A 25,252-nucleotide genomic window follows, 5' to 3' on the forward strand; every position below is an offset into this window, starting at 1 on the left:
TGGCAAGTTGTGTCTCTGTGAGGTGAAGGTTTTTTTTTTTTCTGTAATGTTGAACCAATTTGATTTGAAAAAATATGTTGCTTTCATTCCTTTTATCAACACACATAACACCATTTTTTTGTGTGTTCATCAGGTTACATAAAGTGTCTTACCTTTCCAATCTTGAGTTTCCAAATGGTCTGAGTACCAAAATTTATTTTGTTAATTATCAGACAAAGAAAAAAGTAAAGTTTACCAGGAACTGCACACAGCACATGCGGCTCAGTGGTGGAGCCTCTGCCGAGTGTGCATGAGGCTTTGGGGCTCAACCCCAGCATGGGATCGACACACACTAATAATATGTTGAGCACTCTTCTCCATGGGAATAAGAAGTGATTATTAGACTCCCAGGCTAGCCCCTAATGAAGTTTAATATTTCGACTGATAATAATCTAAGTTCTGATTTCTGAAGCAAGGAGGAAAGAGGGAAGAGGAAATGAGAGGAAAAGTGGGGGGAGTAGAATAAGGGAGACAAAGCTGGGAGATTCAGAGAATGGAGGACGTGAAAGAGAAGGGCTTGAAGAACCCTTTCCCTGGGATTAGGCTGCTCTAAGCAACATCTTGAGATACAATATGCAGTTATTTTATTTTTTGTGCCCTCCAATTTTCACCTCTGCATCCCCCTCTTCAGAACCCTTGCCCTCATTTGGGGTGCCAAGTTCCTGCCCTATCTATGCCTATTCTACTTTATCCCACCCTCCAAAATCATGCTCTTGAAACTCCCATTTCTCAGTGCATCTGTTCTTAGCAAGATATTTGGAAAATATTAGCCTCAGAGATCCTAGACATTTTGTGGAGTTCAAAGTCCCCAAACTTCTGATATCTACCATTCTCCACTGAGGGGAATTCCAGACAATGTCACAAAACGAAGCAGAAAAAAACTTAAAGCAGTACAGAATTCTCCTCTTATCCACAATTCCCCCGCCCATGGTTTCAGTTACTGGCAGTCAACCATCATTTCAAAATATCAAATGGAAAATTCCAGAAAAAAACAATTCATAAATTTTAAATTTCAAGTTGTCCTGAGTGAGTGATGTGCTAAAATCTCCCACTCTCCTGTGTGGGGAGCTGCTGTGAATGACCACGCCTTCCAGTCCTGAAGCAGGAGGCTCTGACCAAGCACTACATTTTGTGGTGACTTGGGCATTGTCTCAGCTCAGAGAGCAAGGCGTGACTCCAGGTGTAGGCGTCACCTGCCAGGGTTGAGCTATACTCACGCTCACCTATTCCTTTGTAATCCTACCCCTTGCCTAATATGAATGGCCACGTGCTCCTCTCTCTCCTTCCACAGACACCTAAGGTCAGAGGAGCTGTCACAGGACCCAAAGAAAAAGGTATTTATCTGTTTCTGTGTGATTATTTCGTGCAGCCCAGTTCACCTGGAGTGACCCTGAGTGTTCAAGTCCAGGGACATGATGCTCCTGCCCTAAGATGCTTCCTTTAAGTATCATTTCACATCATTACAAGAAGAACGGTGAATACAGTGTAATAGATACCTTGAGAGAGAAGCACTTTCACATGACTTTTATTACAGTGTATTGTTATCATTGTTCTACTTTTATTATTAGTTATTGTGGTTAATCCATAAGTGTGCATAATTTATAAATTAAACTTTATAATAGGAATGTGTATGTAGGAGAAAAGAGTATAGGTAGGGCTTAGTGCTATCTGCAGTTTCAGGCATCCACTGGGGGGTCTTGGAATGTGTTCCCCCACAGATAAAGGGTGACTATTGTATTTTAAAAGAAGATGCCTTTCTGTGGGGGTGGGGGATGTCTTACTCTATAACGAGCCCCAATAAGCTGTTTCCGATGTGCACTGCTTTCTTCTCTTCTGGTCTGACAAGCTCCCAGTTGCCAAGACCTAGGTTCTAACTGGCCCTTGAGACAAGTCTCCAGACTGAATCAAGTTCATTGTTTTTGTTTCTTTTCACTTTCTTTTTCAAAATAGCTGCCAAGGCTGAGCATGGAGCAGAGCAGAGAGAGCTGGTTATTTATGTGTGGCTCTGCCATGAGCAGAGTTTGGGGGTTAAAAGGCACAGCTGTGAGTAGGAATAGCTGTCTCATGACCTTATTTCCAGACTCCTTGTTCAAATAATCCATCATTTGTTGGACACAATTACAAAGTTGGACACAATTACAAAGTTAGTAAATGACTGTGACCACATAGCTTTTGTTGCTTGACATTGGGAAGGTTTTAAAGTAAGAAAAGTCAGGAAAGTCGTTGGCAATGCTAGCAATGTTTTCAATACTATATGATTTTAAGGATGAGTCTCTGTTGAAAAGAGCCATATCTAAGAATGAAACATACATACATGTCTGCCAGTCTTTATGTAATGACACTGGCTTCTCTTTGGAGTTGCTGTCCTTGTCCCCACCACTATGGATGAGTAAACTCTGCTCTGGGGATGGATGCTTGGCTTCTGAGTTGATGCGAAGTCTCTCCAGCCCACAAATAGCCAAGTACTCAGTGGGGAGGGTGTTGGAACTGCACAGGGAAAGCTTCAGGTCCCGGACTAGTGTAAAGTTCAACAGGCGGCCCAGCGCAGTTGTGTCTGTGAACCAGATGGTCAGATGGCCGTTGTAGCTGGTTCTCTCTATTGCAAAAGGCAGGACAGTTTTACAGCTGCACATCAGGTTGGCCAAACTGTAATCACAGTCCTGGATGTCTGCAGAGCAGCTGCAGTTCCGGATGGTGTTTTCCTTTGTGAAAATTAGTGTGCTGTTCTTTTGACCTTGTGTGAAGCGGTCAAATGCAAAGACGCCCAGTGCACCCATCAGAAGGAGGCAGCGTCTGAAAGGCGGTGCCATTCTCGTCCAGTGTGGCCCAATGTGTTCCTGTTTTTCCTTCATGGGCCAATTCATTGGAGCTCACCTGAAAGAAAATATGTAGCTTTGTTATCACAGCCTCTCATTAGAAATACTCAGCTTAAGAAAAAGGAGCCCCCTAAATTACCAGTTGAAAACTTTTCTCTCTTGTAATTCTAATAAACACAGGCAATAATGGTCTCATCTCACAACCTCAAGAGAAGCAGCAGCCAGAAAGCTGAACTCTGCTCAGCTTTCTGAAGACAGAAGACTCCTAGTGATGTCTGCTGACCATGAGACTAACAGCTACAGCATCCCATCTGTGGCAGGGGAGTGCGCACACCCTCCAAACATCCAGTTACTAGTGTTTAGTACCCATTAACCCCTCAACGTACACAAGCCTTCCTCTCCCTCAGTATCTGACTTCCTGGAATTCAGGAGACAAACAATTCCTTGGGAGACTCAGCTACCCACTCACTACTTGCTAAACAGCATAGCATGTTCAATGTCATAAGTGAAACATTTGGTTAATGATAAACTTTCACTGCTAGCTAGACAAACGGGCCTTACACCCCTGCCCTGAGCATATTACTCTGTTTAAAGACCCATTCATCTTTTTTCCTGGCTCTCTACATATGTACTTATGTATCAGAGTCAATTATAACTAGGTTAATAGACAATGAAAAAGCTAATTGCCCACCAATATTAATCACAATATCTTTATTTATCTACTCTTATCCCCCCAAAATTTTATAAATTGACTTTTTTCAATTTATTGTGGAGTCCAAAACTAAGCAATATATAAGCACTGCTAAAGGAACTACATAGGTAATATATTTTTTATTTTATTTTTGTTTAAAATTTTTTTTAAATTGTTGATAGATCTTTATTTATTTGTTTATATGTGGTGCTGAGGATTGAACCCAGTGCCTCACACATGCCAGGCAAGTGCGCTACCGCTGAGCCACAGCCACAGCCCGAGTAAAGAGTAACACCAATGTCAAGTTAGCGGGGAAATGCCCCACAGTGTCTGGTGTATAATAGATGAGTGCTTCTCTCTTGTAGTATCACTGGTATAAGAGAAGCATCATGGCAGAAAGCATCCGACTTCAGTTTTGCAAAAATAAACAGATTTCTCCTGAGTTACCTTATGATTGAAGACAAGAAACCAAATAATACAGTTCAGTCCATCTGTATGCACGGCACACCATAGATAGGCGGATACTTCGAATGGGACTGTGACTAGGAGGGCCCAGAGATATCAAAAAGACCAGCACAGGAAGGAACAGGGAACAGTCAGTGCACGCATTAAGTGTCTGAAGAGCATGATGACAGTGGGAAGGAGGCCAGGCAGACGAGGGCGCAAGATGAGGTCATGAAGAGGTGAAATGAGGAGGTAGGAAATGCATGGGAGGCAAAGCTAAAAATGCCAGAGCTCAGGTAGAGAGGCACAGGTCTATCACCAGGCAACTGGAGTGCAGGGAGGAAAAGAGAAGCTCAGCTGAGTAAACTTGGATAGAAGATGAGATTTGGTTCCCAGCAATTGTAACTTATTCCATCCTTTTATCCATCTTCCCATCCATCCTTCCTTCCATCCATCCTTCCTTCCATCCATCCATTCATTCATCCATCCATCTCTTCCTTCATTCATTCATTTACTCAACTAATGATTATTGAGAGATTATTAGGTGGCATGCACTTTGTAGGGATATGGCCCAGAAGAAGACAACCCAGGGACTAACCCTAATGGAGCTTATGTTCTGGTGGACTTGATTCTAATTGCAACTGGCTGTGGCATCATAGCCCAAGCCCAAGCCCAAGCCAGGCCTGCACATGAGGACCCAGAAGCTACAGCAGTAGAAGTGGGGAGAGAACTATATCAGGAGGTAGGCAGGGCCCAGCATGTGCTATGTCAGGCCCTGGCCAAGCCCACGGGGCAGAAAAAAAACCAGATAAACAAGACCTGGATCCTCCCCTCAAGGGGTTCCTACTCACAGGAGGAAGATAGACAAGGCTGAACTGAGAAAGGCTCTACTGAACATAGAGATGATTATAAGAATAGCAGAGAGATAGATTAAATTCTACTTGGGGGAACTGGATAAGGTGGTTTATAGCATTTTGTATTTATTTTGAAGTTGACACAAGATTTTCTTAAAGGTTATCTCAACGGGTCCATTTTATAATAAAAGAAGGAACTTTGAGAAACTTGGAGAACAAGTGCTCTCCCTGAGTAAGAGGCTTAAGGGTTTTGAACGGCGTTAGAATGTGTTGGTGACTCCCTCACTTAGTAAGAAACAGAGAATAATTTATTAATTGCAAGATAATTTTAGATGATCAGCTGTCCCAGATTCTGTCAGAGACTTCTGGGACTTGACGTCCCAGTAACCGTGCCTTCCCAGAACCAGGAATGCTGACAATACCACTAGCCCCTCAGACCCCTGGCTGCAAAGGGGAAGGGAGGGTGAAGCTCCCACACATCAGCCACAACCTGGTGAGGGGGAGTCTGCCTCAGTCTTTCAGGTGCTGCTTCTCTTCAAAGACCCGCAGGGGAGAGGGAGAAGGCAGGAAAGGGAAGGAGGTTGATTTGCCAGGACATGTGGGTCTGGAAGTCTCCAAAAGGAATTGCAAACAACTTCCTAAAGGTGGGGGCCCTGAGTAGACCTCAGGTGGTCCCAGCCTACTGGACATCAGGGAGCCCAAAGGCCAGAACAAGGAGGCCAGATGCAGGAAGCCTAAATAAGGGTAGCCAGGTTGAGGCAAACACCCCTGGTAACCACGCATGGGGGTAACCACAAAGAGGCCAGTTAGACATTTTTCTCCATCAGTTTGCCGTGAATTTCTTTCTTTAGTGTGTTGAACCATAGATCGTGAACACCCTAGTTTCACTGTATATTTATTGATTTGTGGACAGATTCTACTACGGCATAAGCAGAATGGCATGAATAAGTTATGTTTCTCCTACCTTGCTATTCCCCTGCCCATGACGGGACGTTAAGGGCCTCGATGATGGCATAGGGGGAAAATCTCAATGATGGGGCATAGAAGCTGGCTGCCAAGAAAATGATGTGTCTGGCCAAGGTAGGTTAGAGGGTTAAAGAACTCCTAACTCCTCCTTCCCATGGGTGCCTGCCAGCCCCATAGCCTGCCAATCTTCTGTCCTATTTTTTGATTTTTCAAATACTTGTCTCCCTGTAGTAATTATATAGGTAATTTTCCTTTTATTATTTTTCACACTCAAGAAATATTCCCCTCCTTAGATATTACCTCTTCTATTAGTTTAGCATGGCATCTTCTAACCCCAGGTAATACCCCCCCCCCCAAATGTTATTATAGACATCGTCACACCACACTGTCATTATTGTTTGAATGTATCTTTAGGGTAGAACCCCTCAAGAGGGCTCTTATCTGCCTTTATACTCTTTGTTTCAATGCTTTCTTTGTACAGAGCTTTGCACCTAGCAAGGACCCAACAATTAAATTAATTGAATGGAAAAACATAGTTTACCAAATGCCAACGGACTAAAAAACTTTTTAAACTGTCAACTGTATGAATGAAACCAGGGAGCAGTACCACACAAAGGCAAGGTGAGCTGAACAGTCCTGGGTGCAGCCAAGACTCAGAGGTGAGCACGACCCCCTTCCTCCTATCAGTTTCAGCCAACATGGCAGCACTTTGATGAAATACACCCCAAGAATGCAAATACATGTTCAACCACTGTGGCTTAGAAGTCGTTTGTCCCCCCAAGTGTTCATGTGTTAGAAGCTTTGTCCCCAGCATGATGATGTTAAGAGGTGGCAGGACTTTTAAGAGGTGGAGCCAAGAGGGAAGTAATTAGGTCATGAAGGGCACTGCCCTCAAAAGGAATTGATGTAGTTTCCCAGGGACTTTGGTTAGTTCTTCCAGGAAGATTATTATATACGTGAGCCTCGCCTCTCCCTGAGCTCTGGTTTTCTATTTCAACCTGTGATCTCTCTTTCCCACATGCTCATGGTCCTCACCAGAGCTGATGTTATGCTGTTTGGATCTTCAGCCTCCCAAACTATGAACTAAATAAACTGCTTTTCTTTGTAAAGTTCCAAGCCTCATTTATTTTGTGATAGTAACAGAAAACAGACAAATACACTCATTTTGTGGCATAGTCCCAGAATTCTAAATTGTCTTCCTTACTGGAAGACCCCTCATTTTCACCTTCTCAGAATCTTCAAGGACACTTGCAGGGGAACACTGTGGGGACTGCATTTGTGAGAGAATTCCTTGTTTGCTACCAAAGTCCTGGCTCAAAGTGTGTTCCTTAGGGTGTCCAGGCCCTGGCTTTATTCCATCCTTATTCCCAGTGCCATGGCTCAGTTTTATATTTGACTGTCTGCTTTTTGCTGTAGCACTTCATTAATTTCTGGTCCTCATATCTCTCCAGTTTCTTCACTTAGGTCTTTTCTCTGATTGCCTTTTCTCCTTTAAAAGAAGAATCACTCTGGTCTCAACTTGAACTCACTTCTGAATTAAAATTTTAATTCACATTTGATTTTTAATTGCTGCAAGGATTTGAAGAATGTCACTAGATTTTTCCACAAAAAATCTATAGAATTGAAAATATCATTATTTATGACATTTCAAGTCTGTTTAGGGCAAATGGTCCAAATGCCATCCTCCCACCAACACAGTATCTCCTTACTGCTAATAATCTTATAAACAGTTTCAGACATTCCTTTTGGAGCCAAATATAAACATGATCTAAATGTTGGGTGTAATCCTAGATTGAGAAGGAATCTGGGTGGAATTTGTTTTGAAGTAACTGATGTCTGTATCTGCTTAATTCAGAAGTCTCTGCCTTCCTGCAGCTAGTTGCTAGTATGAATTGCTATTGAGGTTTCTTCAGTTGCAATACAAAAACAACATTTAAGCTGATTCTGAATATTAACTGTGGTTTTTAAATAGTTCAGTAATTTAAAGGCTTAAACATGTAATGACTATATATAGTTTTCAGCAACTTTCTTGAAAAACTCAGATGCATTACACTGTCTGAGTTTTTGTCATGGTTCCATAAAGCCAGTAATTGTGTCTTATAATTTGGGGCTGTTAGAGACTTCTGAAGTCCACCAATTCTCATTCTCTTCTCCCACTTTGGCACACCACTGGACTTTACTTCTAAATTTCTTTTAGTGAAATGGTGATATAGAACTGAATTCTGACCAGTAAGAATATGGTGGAAGATTCTGTGGAGGACCTGAGGGTCCCAGGAAATGGTAGAACTATAACTAGAAACTCGAGTCTCTGAAAGATTCTATGGAGCAGAGCACGCCCCTCTCCCACAAGGACTCCAGACTGATGTCAGAGGAAGATATTATTATCCTAAGTACAGATGTTTGGAAGTTTACCACAGCATTTTGTTTACTCTTAAGTGCTAATGTTAGTTTGCAACTTTAGCTTTTTATATCCTCTTCTCTTGAAAGAAAAATGACATTCTCTAGATCAGCATGTAGAGAACATTTACTTAATTCCAGGCAATGACGTAACTGATGGGAAATCAAAAAGGAAGATGTCCTGCCCCCCCTGCCCCGCCCCCCAAGGGATTTGAAATCTGCCCAAGGGATGTAGAATGTGCTCTGGGAACAAACAACTGGGCAACTACTCAGGAGACAGTGCCTTCAGTAGTGTTTGTTAAAGATGCAAATGAAGTGTTGGGCTGGAAATAATGGAAAAGACACCCAAGGCAGGTGCAGTTTGGGCCCAGCAGGGAGGGGGCTGAGTTAGGACATGTGAGGCAGCACAGATACAGGAATCACTTGAGCAAGACCTCAGGATGACTTAAGCACTTGCTGTGTTCAGAGCACCTATCAGATGTCTGGGGCCCCTTAGGCTGAGCACAGGGCTGGACCTTGCTGGCCAAGCTGAGGTGCTTAGACCTTATGCCAGCAGCAACTCTATGCCTCCCCCATAGATATAATTTTTAAACTTACAAAGGCCACACATGTATTAGCATACTTATATATTATCCATATTACAAACAATCCACGATTGGTATAATTTTTTTTAAAATGAAATAAAACGTAAAAATACTGGCAGGCCTGTGTCCCTCCTTCAGAGGCCCTTGCAGAAGCAAAAATGAAGCAGTGCAGGTTTGCAGCAGAGGAGACCTCATCAGATCTATGCTTGAGGAAGGTAACTGGGGTTGTCTGCGAGAGACTGAATTGGGGAAGAAAACAGGACAAAGAGTTCCAAGTGAGGAAACACTTTTCTTTTGCATTTTCTCTGAAGGTTTATATCTATTTGCAAATTCCCAACACTAAGTTCTCTGAATAAAACTATTTCAGTATCAGGAATCATGGAGTGGCTGGAGAGACCAAGAAAGTATGTTTAAGGAGGGAGAGGGTGAGCACGAGGCTCTTTCCTCCAGTGAGTGTGCCTGAATCCCTCCCGGGGAACTAGTGGTGTAGAAAGCAGGGAAGTCCAGTTGGGCCACACTGGGAGCCATTTGTCTCCTTTTGAGCATCCCAATGCAGCTTGCCTGGGAATTCATTCTTAGATAAGTACGCTCTGCTCTCTGATAGCCATCTGAAAGGCACAGCTCACTCTCAGAGACAGGAGGCCCTGAGTGGTTTGATTAGACTGGCAGCAAGCCCAGCTGCTGATGAGGACTAGCTATGGGCAGGCTATGAAGCAAGTAAATTATATCACCATTCCCAGGGTCTTCTTGCAGAGCCTTCCTCTCGGTTCCTTGATCATCCTCTACATCCATTCTTTCCAGGTGCCCAGCACTGAAAACCTACCCTGAGAAAGGGTCTAGTGTCAGTTGCTTAAGCCTTAGAGGAATTTAAACCAACTTATCCTTGCCAAAGTTCTTTACACATTTAGCCTTATCCCTCCCTACCTTGGCCCTCATTAGAGGGATAGCAGGACTCAGATGGGATACTTGGGAGGTGGGGTGGGGACTCCTCCCTAAGTCCTAGAAGTTAGTGGTCACCTGTCTCAGGCCTGTCAATCTGTCTATGGCTGTGCAATCTCCCTTCCCAACCAGGCCAAAAGAGAAGGTCGGCTCTTCTGGGTTTTATGGAAAAGATGGTCACAGAGGCACTATGTGAGGGTTTTAGGGTTTCAGGACCTTGAAACCCTATTGAGAAAGGAGAATTCTAGCATTTTTCTTATTTTGGCTTTGTTCCACAAAAGCACTGCAGGAGGCAGGTTGGAGATAAACACTATGTAAAATGATATTTAAAAGCGGGGAGCTATATCCTTGTTGTTTGATATTTTAAAGCTTATGAAGTTGAAAGTTAATTTGGGTCTCTCCCCAATGTTTTCTTAATGTAATAAGTGTTGTCTTTTCTTTCTTCTTAAAATTCCACAGCAGCACACTCCTATACAAGCCACCGAATTTTCATATGCCTTTGCAAGTGCCTGATGCTGAATCTGCCACTCTGTTGACAAGAGCAATTATTTCCCTTTTATTGTAGTTTACAAAGTTCATTGTGAGAAGCAAGAGCTGACCTTCTGGTGATTTTTATGTGATTGGCATCTTGTTTGATTTATATAGTAGAACCTAAATTATTTTCTATCATCTGATATATTTGCTTACTTAGAAAAAGCAAATTAAAAATTCATGTCTCCATACGTTGAAATTGAAGCAAAATTAAATTTCAAGCATGCAATTAGGTCTTAAGAGGACATAATTTAAAAGATCTTTGTGATTGTTCATGTCTAATGGTGATATGTGGTCACGCCAGTCTAAGAGCTTTTCTGATACTTATTTCTCTCAGTGTGGCATGTGATTACAAGAGCAAAGCTAGATGCATGGGATAATATATAAGTATATATATATATATATATATATATATATATATATATATATATAAATAATACATATATACATACATATATATTTATACACACAGTATACTAGTGTTATAAGTACTATTACTGCTACTCATAAGCATGCTACAATGTCCATATTATTATAGCATTATTTGCAATATTTTGCCATGTCAAAATTATAATGTTAACAGTGCTGTGTTGGTATGCTCCATCAAGGTATCTTCAGAGGCCACCTCAAAGAAATCCAAATAACTAATTCATTTACTGCATCACTATACAAAAAAAAATGACTAGAGAACAGTTTCAGCATAAAACAAAAAGGTCTCTTTCCCTGGTTTTTACCATAACAAATTAAATCAGATTTACAACTACCCTCTGTAAATTGTGGGGAAAGAGAAGTTCTGAAATTATTAGTGAGCTATCCTGGGAATTAATTGATATAAATTAATTGTCCAGATCCCATTTCTACTAATTTGAATTGTATAAAATGTTTAAAGGGATAGTGAGAGTATGGGATATAATCAAAATGTCACTTCTGCTCTCCTATTTCTAATAAAGTAACAGATTGATAATGGCTCCTCAAGATGTTCATGTCCCAATCCTTGGAACTAGTGAATATGTGACATTATGTGGTAAGATGGATTCTGCAGATGTCATTCAGTTAAGGATCTAGAGATGGGGAGATGATCTTGGATTGATGAGCTAGGTCCTGAGTAATCACAGGGGCCTGAGGACACAGGAGACAGAGAAGAAAAAGGCAACAGCAGAGATTGCAGTGATGTGGCCCCAAGCCCAGGAGAACTGCAGCCTCTAGAAACAGAAAGAGGCAAGGAATAGTTGTCCCTTGGTGGCTCCAGAAGGAGCCAGTCCTACTGTTACCTTGACTTTAGCCCAGTCAGTCTGATTTGGAACCTCTGACCTCCAGACATGTAGAAGAATAAAATTCATGTTGTTTTAAGTCACAAAGTTTGTAGGAATTTGTTACAGCAGCAATAGGAAATGAACATGGAGATTATGAAGAAACTAAGTCATCACATCAAACCACCTCTTTGGACCAAAACATATCATCCTTTTTATTCCAGGCCATGCCATGTTTGCGATTGTGTCATGTGGCTTATTACCCTCACCAGACTGGATCATGAGTTTGTGGGATACATCCTGAGCTCCTTTAAGGTTATTCTGAATTTCCAAGCTTGACATTCTCACAGAGTGGTCATTTCTCCTGCCCACAGCCAAGCCTAATCTTCTGCATCTGGATCCCTCCTGTGAGTTCAGAATGACCATCTCCAGGTGGCTGTTTGCATGAGTAAAAACAGTTGAGGAAGGAAGAAGAAAGAGTGCTGGGGATGCCTGAGAGCTTGAGGCAGGGATGAGCAAAAGAGAGGCATGATGCTCCTGGGAGCTCTGAGAAATAATTGGTGGGGACTTAATTGTGCAGACAGAATGATGGGGGAGCAGCAAGGAACTGTATCAGGTAGGGAGGAGCACAAGCCAGCCAAACACAAGCAATTAGTGTTAATTTAACCTTCTGGTGAAGCTAGAACCCCTCAGGTATCAACTGAATCACAACTTTGGCAGTAAATTGACTAAATCATAAAAATAGATTGAAGTTCTCAGGAACTTCTAGACTGAGTCAAGGAAGAAGAGACTGAAAAGCAGAACATTGAATTCAACTACATGTTGATTTAACCCAGTAATTTGCTTTTTGGATATTGGATCCCCTGGCTGCTGGTGTGTTATGGAAGGCAGGTTTCTGATGCAATAAGACTCAGTTTTCTTATGGACAGTATTTCTTGAGTCCTTAGCATAGTATGTGACACCTAGAGGCTCTTCTTGAATATGTAGATCATCCAAATAAATCCTACCCTAGCAAAGTCAAAGATGCATGTTTTTGAACCTTTATTACTTCTTTTATGTGGTGTATCATGTAATCAAATCAGCAAGCAGGCCAGGAATGGTAGCTGCAGTTTCAGGTACGGAGGAGGCTGAGGCAGGAGAATTGCTTTGGCCCTGGAGTTTGGTCAACCTGGGCAAAATAGTAAGGTCCCGGCTCAAAACAAAAAATCAGCAAGCAAAATTCGTCTTATTTTTCAACAAAAATTTTATCACCATGAATGGCATCTGGCAACCTCCTCTGATCTTACCAGTTAGCCTAGTCTAGATTTGAGGTTGCCTTGGAAGTTTATTGAGAATTTGATGGGGACACAGGATGGAATACTTGCCTCAGTTGGGGACAGGAGCTCAAAGTCAGGGCCCCTGGTCACTGTGCTGTCTCATGTTACACATCTTCTCTAGGCCTCAGGGAAACATAAGCAGAGTCATCCCTCAATATCCACAGGGGATTGCTTACAGAACGCCCTTTACCCCACAGCCTGTGGATAAAAAATCTGTGGATGTTCAAGCCCCTTGTATAAAATGGTGTAGTATTTGCATATTAACTAGGCATATCCCCCTATACTTTAAACCATCTCTAGGTTACATATAATACTTACTAAAATATAAATGCTATATCAATAGCATTTTATACTTTATTGCTTAGGGAATAATGACAAGAAAAAAGAACTTATACATGTTCAGTACAGATGCACTGTTTCTTCTGAATATTTTTGACCAGAGATTGGCCGAGTCTGTAAATTCAGGAATCATAAATACAGCGTGCTGGCCGAATGGGGTTCAGACATTTGTGAGCATGACACAGCCCTTACCTTCACCGCTCTCTCTTGCTGCAAAAGTGCCCCACAACCTACCATTTAAGAGTCTAGTCTTATAGCGCTAACTCAGGGAGAGCTTTGCTCAAATCACTGGGCCAGCATTTCGCGTGAGGTTGCCAAGGAAATGATTTCCCTAATCCCTTTGCTAGGAGATGAGAAACAAGGCAAGGCTGGCAAGCCTTTAACATTTTAATTACCTGCTCTACAACAATAAAGGGGGATTCAGACCTTCCCCTTTCAGTTGTACATATTATATTCCCATAAGGTACCTTGAACTTATTACTGCAAGAAGTCACTCCTGAGCTGTTTCCTTTCATCTGTGTTCACATTAAACCTATCACCATTCGATTTTAGATTAAGTAAAAATGAAGTTTTCCTTTGGTGGTTTAAGATATAAATATTGGAATCAAAGAACGTTTAAATCTCATTGCTTTCTTGAAAGATCTCTAAGAGTTTAAAAAGCCTCCTAGGGATGATGAGTATAAGCTGTGTGGGATTGTGGATGGGAGCCTGGGATACAAAAGAGCATTAGATGAGATCCGAGGAAATCTGAATAGCGTCTGGACTTCAGCTTATAATATAGTGCATCAACAGCTCTTTGTGAACTGTGACAAAGTACTATTTTCACCATTCTTCTGTAAATTTAAAACTAGTCTAAAATACGGAGTTTATTAAAAAGATCCTGATGTCATTGATGACTCTTTGGAGGTTAATTCAGTGACAACAGCAGAGCTCCAGTAGGTAATTAGGGCATCACAATTTGGGTTAAGCTGAGTGGCCATCAAATGGTGCAGGTGCAACTCCAAATGAATTCTTCAAATCTCTGGCCACAGAGAAGATTCTGGTTTCCCTAATGACACTGGAGGCCAGGCCTCTCAAGAAATGCAAATAGGAAGTAATCCTTTTACTGGAAACACATCAAACTGGGAAAGGGGAGGCATTGTGGGAAGGAGTTGTGTGTTTGTGTGTGTGTGTGTTGCATTGCATTATGTTTTCTCCAACCCAGAGTTGATTTCTCCCTCTTGCCCGCTAGGTCTGGAGACGATATCTGTTTCTTCTCCAAGAAACCACCTCCATTTCCTCAACAGTCTTTAAATTTCATCTCTTTCATGAAACTTTGGGAGGCTAAGGACATAACTGACAGTTCTTACTTGGCCCAGACCTCTTTTTCTTAGTGCTATGTCAGTTTCCCATTAATAGATTGCAAACAAGCAAATCTGTGGTCATATAGAGGTCAGAACCGGTTTGTGTTAGACTTTCTTTCTTTTTTTTTTTTTTTTTAAATGCCAGCAATCAAATCCGAGGCCTTTCCCGTGCTAGGCAAATGCTCTACCACTGAGCTCGGTTTTAATTTTTAAGCCACTTCAATAGGCTTTTGTTGCCATCACTCAGAAACATTCTTATCAAGTTTTCAGGGATTTCCACCCCTCAACACACCATATTCAGAGGCCAATTTCCTGGCCTCATATCTCCTGACTTCTCACCAGCATTTGACCTGGTTGCCTTTTTCCTTCTTGAGTGGAGAACTTTCTCTTCTTCCAGGACACCCCATTTCTCCTGGTTTTCTTGATACTCCCATGGACACTCCTTCTGTATCCTTGGGAGGCATCTCATCTTCCCACCCTGCCTGACTCTCTTCTCCATGTGCATTACCTCCTGGTGACTGCAGAACACCTCTCGGCTTTCAATACCACCAGTGGGCTGACAACTCGCCAAGATGTATCTCCCACTCCTAATCTCCTCCCCAAGTTTCAGGCTCATATGTCTAGTATTTTCCTTGACAGTTCTTCCTGGATTTCTAATAGACATCTGTCAAACACACAACTCTTAATTCCTAAGAAAATTCAGAGAGAAGAGAAATGCTATTGTATCAAAATGTTACTGTTCCTCAGCCCTGTGTCCTTAAGGCTAAGCTAGCTAAGTATAGAAATAGTCACAGAGCCTGTAATCCCAGCGACTCTGAAGGGAGGCTGAGACAGGAGGATTTGAGTTCAAGACGAGCAACTCAGTGAGACCCTGTCTCTAAATAAAACACAAAATAGGACTGGGGATGTGGCTCAGTGGTTGAGTGCCCCTGAGTTCAACCTCCAGTAGGATTGAACCCATTGGAAAAAAAAAAGTCATTGATGAGAGTCAATGTGCTTAAAAATAAAAAAGATGAGAGATGCAGATATGTTGAAAACTGGCTGAAATCAGGAACTATATATATATTTAATCTATTAATAATAACCTGTAATGAATTCTTCTTTTGTGCCAGGTATTTTTCTAAGTGCTTCCCATGTTTTATATAATTCAATCTTTGCAATTATTCTAAAGGTTGACAATATGGTCCCATTTTCATAGTAGGAATTGGAGACTCAGAGAGCGGTTAAATAACTTGTGCCAAGTCCCAGTGCTAGTTAGTAATGGCCAAGATTTGAATTCAGACAGCCAAATACACTCCAAGGAGCCACAGCAGAAATTACAGTGCTGTTTCCCACTCCAGGATCACGGGCAGGCTGAAATGATGTCCTGTGCCTTCCATCCCATTACTAGACTCTGTGGCCTTCAACTAAAAATGTCTATAGAGATCTCACACTAAATAGGTAGGCAACAAAAGGAACTAAATGGGTTGTATAACACATAAACTTTTCAGAAACACTCTTGGAAAAAGAAGCATTTATAAATTAAGTTTTTACAAAGTTCATAAAAAGTCAAGTTTCAAATGTTTTCTGTCATATGCTGAAGGTAGAGCAAAACAAGGGGAAAAAGGAGGAGACCCCATGAAAATAGCAGGCATGAAGAGGCATAGAGAAGATGGAGGTAAGGAGGGGGAAACGGAAAAGGGAGGAGCCGTGGAATGAAATTGACCAAATTGTGCTATGTACATATATGAGTGTGCCACATTGAATTCCATCCTTGTGCATACCTATAGAGCACCGATTAAAAACAATAAATTAATAGAAGGAAGACAAGTAGAATAGAGGAAGAGGAACAGAGGGAGGGAGGAAAGGAGGGAAAGGGACTCTGAAATGAAGCAAATTATATCCCATGCATTTCGGATTATGTCACCATGAAGCCCAGTAATATGTGTAACTCTAATGCACTAATAAAAGCATTACAAAAAGAAAACTGAAAAAAAAAATGAAGTTGAAGTTCATCTTAAGAACAGAGGACACTGCGAACTGAGCTCTGCATCTGCTAACATAGGCATGGAATGGGGGACAAAGCATACCCAAGGGACTGAGCCACTGGGAGGTCCTGAAGTTCAGCAACTGTATCTTTCTACTCAACACAAGCCCTGGGGAGAATGGCTTCACCAATGAATGCCAACCCGTCAAGTCTTCCCCTGGAGTGACTTGGTACATGCTCAGTTGACTGGACCACTGAGGTTCAAACCCACAGCTTTTCCATCTGCCCCTGGCCGCATGCCCATAGAACAGCACGGCCTAACTCTCCACTCTGGGGCCCACCAGTTTACTGGCTCCTATACTCAGGGACAGGAGCCACTGGGCACTGGATTTTAAAAGCTGATTGAATACCAGCTTTAAGCAATAAAAACTGGTCTGGAAAAATAAGTTGGGAAATCCAAGTCAGCTGTTGAAAAGTACTCACTTCCATAAATGCTTTATCAAAACTATTATTTTCAGAAAATGCCCAATTTTTGTCAGAAAAAAAAAATTGAATGAAAAATAATTTTTTGGTTCCAAACCTTGTATCATTCAGTCTAAACATAAAAAGTAAAAACTTCTCAAGGATTGTTCTTTTCATTAAGAAATCGTTCAAACAAAATTTCAAACAAACGAGGTCTGGTTTTTTTTTTGGTGTTTTTCAAGGACAAGTTTTTCTAAATATTATGCACAAAGCTTTTGAAACATTTTCTTTCCCCCAAATATACCAGAATACTTTTGAGAAAAAACTGCCCCAAACATGTTTATTAAATAATAAAATCTGTGCAGGACTGTGTATGGACTTCTGGATTTAAACTAAAGCATTCCCCATCTTGCCTTTATCATTCATTATTTAATGTGTTTTTTTCACTTTTAAATAAAAGAAGCAATTTTTTTAAAAAGCTAACTATATCCAATCCAAATGCTAATGCTCATCTAAGCTTACTGTATCTATCTTTCTGTTTTTTTCTAATGAGTTAACTCTGTAAAAAATAGTGTATAAACAGGCAGTAAATACATTACTATTAAAAGACAAACAGAGCAAAAAAAAAAAAAACTACATAAGCTGATGCTTTGAGAGTTCCTAGTTTTTCTTTGTTTGCAATCACAATAAAAAAAGAAAAAAGAAATTTATTTTTATCTTTGATTTAATTGCCATTTCACATCAAAGAGTAACACAAGAGTATGGGCAGATGTTTTAAAATAGAAACAAAAAGCTCAGATTCCACAGAGATAAAAATCATTATATTTGTTATGAGTTTATCTATTCAGGGACTAAATGAGAAGACCACTTCATTCTTTGCTCAATACACTGGAAACGTTTCCTTTTAAAGGCAGATCTCAGTAAAAAGCAATTCATATTCTTGGGAGCCTAAGAAAGTGTTTCATGGTGACCTCGGCCCATCCGCCCATCCGTGCGCTCTGTGTTCAGAGAACGCAGAAGCCACAAAGAGGTGACCTTGTCAGTGGCTCTTCAAACTGTCTCACAACTTTTCTGCCATGCAGCAGAAATTCTGAAGCTATTTAAAACTGTGTGTCTGTTAAAGTAGATACGTTTTTTAGAAAAGAAGAGCAGAGAAACAACTTACATCTTGGAGTTCGTGACGGGGGCCTTGTCTCCCTGCCCCACAGACCTCTGCCTGGCCGCTGATCCTTCACCCTGGCTTGACAGCTAGTGGAATCTGCGAGCCAGGCTGGAATGTGTGGTCTCGCACTTGCTGTTCTGTTCCGTTTTCAGAGGGCCAGCGGCCTGGTCATTTCCATGGCAACCAGGAGGAAGCGGCTGGCCTACCAGTTTCATTAACCACACAGCAGGAGGGAACCTGCCTCAGAGACTGCTGGCCACTCTTTGGGGGGCTCTAAACTGGGAAGTTTTCAGAAGAAACTGAGGGGAATGCTGCTATATGTTGACCCCAAAGGACTGACACAAATGGAAGAAATTCTATTTTAGCAGGAAATTGAATGGATTAAAAGTAGACTATGGAGACTCCTTGATACTTTTACTTCCATGATTTTTTCACTCTTTTTGGCCTGATGAATTGTTTCTTAGGCTAAGTGCCTGCCCTGGTGTAAAAACCATCCTATTGTGGTTGTTCTAAGGGGAAAAAAATGGACTCATTTCAACTTCAAGGATATAGTTCTGTTCTCTCTCTTTTTATTTTTTATTTTTTAATTCATTTTTAAAAAATGTTAGAAACCATAAAACAAATAAATAGATTACAAAAAAAAAACTCTGTATACATTCTACATTAACTTATGGCTTAGTTCATTTGGACTAATGGATTTTGTTTGTCTTTTAATAGTAATGTGTTTACTGCCTGCTCATATACACTAGGTTTTTACAGGGTTAACTCATTAAAAAAAAAAAAAAAGAAAGAAAGAAAGAAAGTGAGCTTAGATGAGCATTAGCATTTGGCCTGGACAGTTAGCTTTTAAAAAAATTGCTTCTTTTATTTAAAAGTGGGAAAAAAAAACATGATAAATGATAATGATGAACATAATGAATGATAAAGGCAAGATGGGAGGGGGGATGCTTTAGTTCAAATCCAGAAGTCCATTTGTAGCCACTGCTACAACCAAATAACAAAACTGGGTGGCTTGTAAACAATACATTTATTTTTCAGCACTCTGGAAGACTGAGAAATTCAGGATGAAGGTACCAACAGATTCAGTGTCTGGGAACAGTGTTTTCTAGCTGTGTCTTCTCAGGGTGGAAGGGAGAGAACTCTTCTTCAGCTCCTTTGGAGGGCACTAATCCCATTCATGAGGGCTCCACCCTTTTGACCAAATCACCTCCCCCTAAAATCCCATATGGAAGATTAGGGTTCAACATATGAATTTTGGGGAATGCGGTACAAACATCCAGTTGTGAGCAACTAATGAGAGCTCACTAATATGGGAGAAATCAGATGGATGGGAGCAATGGAGGACAGGTTCACTAATTAAAAACACCAAGAGACTAGATCCATTAATGTATATTACTTGGATGCAGATTACCCAATATTCTAAAGAAGAGAACACCTCACTGGGGAAGTTCATTCATTCATTCCTCATCTAGGGAGTCCTTACTTCACACCTGCCCTGTGCCAGGAGATGAATGCCAGGATCTCGTCAGGATCTCGTCTTCAAGGAACACGAAGCAATTGTGTAATTTGATTGTGGAAATGTGTGAGAGGAGGTGGGGTTGTGCTTTGCCAGGGACCCTGGAGAACTCTTTTTTTTTTAATTTAAAATTTTAAACAAATTTTTGTTATTTTTATTTTTGATTTGTTCTAATTAGCTATACATGACAGTAGAATGCATTTTTGATACATTGTACACAAATGAAGCACAACTTCTTCCTCTGGCTGCACATGGTGCAGAATCACACCAGTAGTATAACCATACATGTATATAGGTAATAACGTCCGGCTTATTCCACTGTCCTTCCCATCCCCATACACCTCCCCCCCCCCAATCCCCTCTGCACAATCTAAAGTTCCTTCATTCTTCTCTACCTGCCCCCTCCCCCATTATGGATCAGCATCCGCTTATCAGAGAAAACATTCAGCCTTTGGTTTTTTGGGGGTTGGCTTATTTTGCTTAGCATGATATTCTCCAGCACCATTCATTTACCAGAAAATGCTATAATTTCATTTTTCTTTATGGCTGAATGTACCACATTTTCTTTATTCATTCATCTGTTGAAGGCATCTAGGTTGGTTTAATAGTTTAGCTATTGTGAATTGAGCTACTATAAACATTGACGTGGCTGCATCAATGTAGTATGCTGATTTTAAGTCCTTTGGGTATAAAGTGAGGAGTGGGATACCTGGGTCAAATGGTGGTTCCATTCTAAATTTTCTGAGGAATCTTCGCACTGCTTTCCATAGTGGTTGCACCAATTTGTAATGCCACCAGCAATGTATGAGTGTACCTTCTCCACCCCCATCCTTGCCAACACTTATTATTGTTGTATTCTTGATAATTGAGAAAAGATAGTCTATTCAACAAATGGTGCTGGGAAAACTGGAAATCCATATGTAGCAAAATAAAATTAAACCTCTGTCTCTCATTCTGCACAAAAATCAACTCAAAGTAAATCAAAGATTTAGGCACTAGAACAGAGACCTTGTGCCTAATAGAAGTAAAAGTAGGCCCAAATCTTCATCATGTCGGCTTAGGACCTGACTTCCTTAACAAGACTCCTAAAGTGCCAGAAGTAAAATCAAGAAGCAATAAATGGGATGGACTCAAACTAAAAAGCTTCTTCTCAGAAAAGGAAACAATCATCAATGTGAAGAGAGAGCCTACAGAATGGGAAAAAATCTTTACCACATATACCTCTGATAGAGCATTAATCTCTTTACCTCCCGCAAAACAAAGAACTCAATGAATAAATGAGCTAAGGAACTGAACACTTCACAGAAATACAATCCATCAACAAACATATGAAAAAATGTTCATCATCTCTAGCAACTAGAGAAATGAAAGTCAAAACTACTCTAAGATTTCATCTCACTCCAGTCAGAATGGAAAACTCTTTTTGAGAGATAACATTTGATCTGGGCCCTAAGGAGGGGTAGGACTTGCATGGTCAGATGTAGGGGAAAAGACAATTTCTGACCCAGTTGGTTTGACACAATGACTTCTCAGGTAGTCCAGGGGATCAAGAAACTCAAGCAATTAAGAAAATTGCTGGATCAAAGATTTGGAGACAGGAGAGTCCCAGGCGTTGTTGGCTGTTTGGAAAGCCAGTGAATTGTAGCCAGAACAAGGGGCATTGAGAACACAGAGTCTACTTCCCTGGCATTCAGTTTCAGCAAAGCTAACATAAATTCTATCATGTGAGACATGGAACTTGGTTCAAGTCTTGATTGTGATTTCTTTGCACATTGTTTCAACTTTATGAGCCTCAGCTTCCTTATCTGTAAAGGGAGGCATTGCTAGTGCTTTGTTAAAAGGTTGAGGTGGGGACTCAATGAGATAATATATGTGCTCCAATGACTGGGGATGCCTGAGGATGGGGGAGGGGAAGGCTGGCCAACCATGCACCAGGCGACACAATTGCTGGAGCAACTATGGCTCCTACAATGGTCTGGAATACTCAGCCTCCGTCCTAACACCTTTCTCTCTTGCTTTCCTCTGCTCTAGAGGCTCAGAGGTTCTAACATTCAGCTTACCAGAGTCCCCTGCAGCTGGTGTTTCAGATTTGATTTAAATTTTCTTAATCATTTATAATTGATTTGGAGCTGAATTTGTGGGAAGGAACCATGAGGCTGTGTGTGGGATCTGAGCTAGACATGGGAAGAGGAGAGAATCCCCAGCATCTTTTTTTTGTTGTTGTTGTTAGCAGGGGAATCAGCAGAAGTGGTGTGGTGTGCTCGGTGGGGACAGTTTTCTGATTGAGTTACTTCCTTGTTGTGACAAATATTGCGTTTCCCCAGAGATGAGGATTTGGTGATAGCTTCCTGTTGGAGAATGTGGCCTTCCAATCCAGCAACTCTCTGACTGTAGAAGACACAGCAGTTCCCATGATGACCTGATTCTATGGGATGACTTTCAGAGTTGGGCAAGAGTTCATTTCCTGAGCTTTCCCAGTGACTGGAGGACCTATGTGTAGGTTTTAGATCACCCCTAGCTGGCTTGAGTTAACTATCATAGACTCTTGTTTTCAGCAACCAACAACCATGAATCACATCCCTGTGGCTAGTTCTGGCCAGTCCAAGGTAAGTGGAAGTTTGCTGGTACCATCTCACCTACTTCTTTATTTTAGGGGCTAAAATAGATAACATAAACATGGAGCATAAACGGGGCACACAGCAGGCGTTCAGTCATGGTAGCTCTTATGAGTGTTACTTTGTCATCCTCTATTTACGGCCTTCAAGCCTTCCAGGACCTCTTTCTGAGTGGGGCACTAGGCTAAAGGCAAAGGCTGTGAGGAAGCAGGTACCTCCTTGGAAACATGAGGGCCAAACAAACAGTTGCTCCTGAAATATGACTGGGTCTTTGTGTGTGGCATGTTAAACATTTACCCTGGGTTTCATATCTCCCTATCTTGTAAAAGCATTTACTTCCATTTGTTCTTTGTGTTAACCAGGTCACTTAATTTAAAATTGCTTTAAAATAAAATAAAATTGCTTTAGCAAAAATGAGTGTTGGTTGGGAAGACTAATAAACCACACCTCCTGATCCCAGGTGGAGGCAGGAGGTGGTGGGATTGAATTCTAGCTTTGTCCTTGGGTAATTTTGTCCTCCTCCTCCTCCTCCTCCTCCTCCTTTATAATCACAAAAACAATTCAGGCTCCTTATAGCACATTCAAAATTACATCTTTTGTATTAAATAAAAGTGAAAATTGACATCCTCTTCTCCAACCTCTCTTGCAGAAATAATCTCTGGTAAGTACAAATCCTCCTGTGTTTTCAAACTTTAGCAGCTACTGTGATTCTTAGGTAACATGCTGGTCCCTAAAATCTTTTTCCACAAAGCCTCAAATAACACTGTTTCCAACACCTCTTCTCCCTGTATTCTCATCCGAGGTCTCTACTGCCACCCACTTAACAGCCTCCAAATTGTTACTAGCATCTTCTATGACTGGGCAACATTAGGAGCCACCTCAGGGTTTTCCTCTCCTTCCTGTTCTTTTCATGGACAGCTTCAGCATCCATATTCTCAACTCATTGCAGGATGAAACCCAGTGGCCTGATTTTGCTCTAGATCTTGCCATCAGCAGTGGGTTTAATCTTCTTTCCTTGCTGCTGCTCTGCTCTGCTCTGGAGACCACTAGATATCAGCGCCTCAGATGGTTTGTCTGTTCTATCCACTCTTGACTCTGATTGGTTGCTTCCATGGTGCCCACACCCTCATTCGATGATCCATCCCAACACCCTTGCTCTATGCTGTGTGCCAGGCCCCCTTGGGTTATGCCCCACACCTGCCAGTCTGCTTTCTCAGCTGCCCGTCTTACGGGGCAGGCCCTCATGAAGAGAATGAAAAGAACTACAATTTCTACTTCAGCTTCAAACAAACCCCTGACACTGTCTGTTATGGTACTGATCTAAAATGTCCCCCAAGGAGCTCATGTGTTAGGAAATGCAGCAAAGTACAGAAGTAAAAGATTGGAGTGTGAGAGCTGAAACATCATCAGCCGGTTAATCCATCTTAGAGACTGATGATTTCATGGAACACTGGATGGCGACTGTAGGCGCATAGGGCATGGTTGGAGAAGTAGGCTTCTGGGGGCATGTCCTTCGCGACTACATCTTGTCCCTGCTCCTCTTTCTCTCTCTCTGCTCCCCAGCTGTCAGGAGCTGAGCCATTTTCCTAGCCACACCCTCCGACCATTATGTTCTGCCTCATCTCAGACCCAGAGCAATGGAGTCAGTTGATCAAGGACTGGGACTCTTAGACCGTGAGGCCAAAATAAACCTTTCTTCCTCTAAGTTGTTTTTGTCAGGTATTTTGGTCACAGCAGCAAAAAGCTGACACACTATTCCACTATTTGGGTAGAGGCTTTGATGATCTCTGCACTTGAATCAAACACTCCTATCACAGCCTCCTTGTCAGAAGACCTTGTATCTGAGAGGAGCTGGGGACCTGCCCTGGGCTTTCTTAGTCCCATGTTCACCCCAAAATACTTCTTCAACTATAGACATCTCGGATCAGGCACCTATTATACACCATTTCTGATCCTGTCAGACCCATCTGTCTTTTATTCCAGCAACCACTGTGGTGACCAGCTCTGCCAAGAGTCAGGGCTGCTGCACGTCGGGGCAACCTGCCAGCTTTTTCTGCCTCCCACACTAAAGCTTTTCTGCTGTCACTGTGCCTTCAGACTTTTGGTGTCTTCACAAGTGCAACTGGGAAGTGATGGGGTCTTAATGTCTCAACGGAGTGGACTCTGTGACCGACGAAGATTAAAGCTGATGAATAGATGCCTCCTCCTTTCTCACCCCAGACAGGAAGGTACTGAGATGTGTGTCATACAGCTTCTTGGTGATCCATGGGATCAAGCAGTTCTGTAAGGTACCCTGTGCTGTCTCTAATGGCTTCCCTCTTTCATTCCTGCTTCTTGTGACCACTGTCCTTTATAAAGTACTTTTATGTATATGCTTATATTTTTCTTATGGTCCACCCTCTGGGGAAATCAGGCTAAGACACATTCTTTATTCATTCCCTGTTCCAAATTAAATTCTTCCACCTGTGAGCTAAAACCCAGCTCTTTCCAATTCCTCACAGCTTTTCTTCTATAACAATAGCCATACCTCTTCCAATAAGTAGAATCTTGATAATTTTAAGTAATGTTCCCCAAAAGCTTTAAAAATCCCACTTTTTGGAGTACCTCTCCTATTTAATTCCTCCATTAAATGGACAGAACAATATCTGCAGCATAAAAATGATATCACCAGTCCCCACACCAGGTGGTTTTCCATCACCAAAGTAATTTGTCATCATATATCACTTTTATATCAACATTATGTCTAAGTTTACCTGGATCCACAAGACAGCAGAGTCTCTATTGCTTCCTGATTGTTACAGCGTATGCAGCGATTAGTAGAGAATAACAAAGGCATGATATGATACAGATGTTGGGCAGCTGGCTAGCTTTGCTCTCCAAATAAGTGACTCACTGCTGTACAGCAGTTTCTCAGCTGATGTGTTTCCAATATGTGTCTTGGCAAAATTTACAAATTACTATGTGTCTTAGACCATCCGGGTCAGTGACAAACTGTAAGAACCACAGATATTAAAGCCATACA

At 41.5% G+C, this 25,252-nt stretch overlaps 1 protein-coding gene across 3 annotated transcripts; it reads right to left on the bottom strand.

Annotated features, from left to right (window-relative positions):
- Positions 1-1,601: 1,601 nt before the first annotated feature.
- On the bottom strand, positions 1,602-25,028 carry EPCIP (exosomal polycystin 1 interacting protein). Of its 3 annotated transcripts, none has more exons than XM_081302076.1 (2): positions 24,984-25,028; positions 1,602-2,913 (listed from the first exon to the last, which is right to left on the bottom strand). In XM_081302076.1, exon 2 carries the CDS (start codon positions 2,901-2,903, stop codon positions 2,184-2,186), a length of 720 nt encoding a protein of 239 aa, XP_081158202.1. In that variant the 5' UTR covers positions 2,904-2,913; positions 24,984-25,028; the 3' UTR covers positions 1,602-2,183. The 3 variants fall into 3 exon arrangements, with proteins under 3 accessions (XP_081158202.1, XP_081158201.1, XP_081158203.1); XM_081302075.1 differs by lacking the exon at positions 24,984-25,028 and adding an exon at positions 18,103-18,201; XM_081302077.1 differs by lacking the exon at positions 24,984-25,028 and adding an exon at positions 18,096-18,183.
- Between the last annotated feature and the right edge of the window lie 224 nt (positions 25,029-25,252).

The sequence above is a fragment of the Spermophilus citellus genome (assembly GCF_964194105.1).
Source record: "Spermophilus citellus genome assembly, chromosome: 7".
NCBI lineage: Eukaryota > Metazoa > Chordata > Mammalia > Rodentia > Sciuridae > Spermophilus > Spermophilus citellus.

Coding starts and splice junctions, on each gene's coding strand:
- EPCIP (XM_081302076.1), bottom strand. CDS start 2,903: ATGAATTGGCCCATGAAGGAAAAACAGGAACACATTGGGCCACACTGG.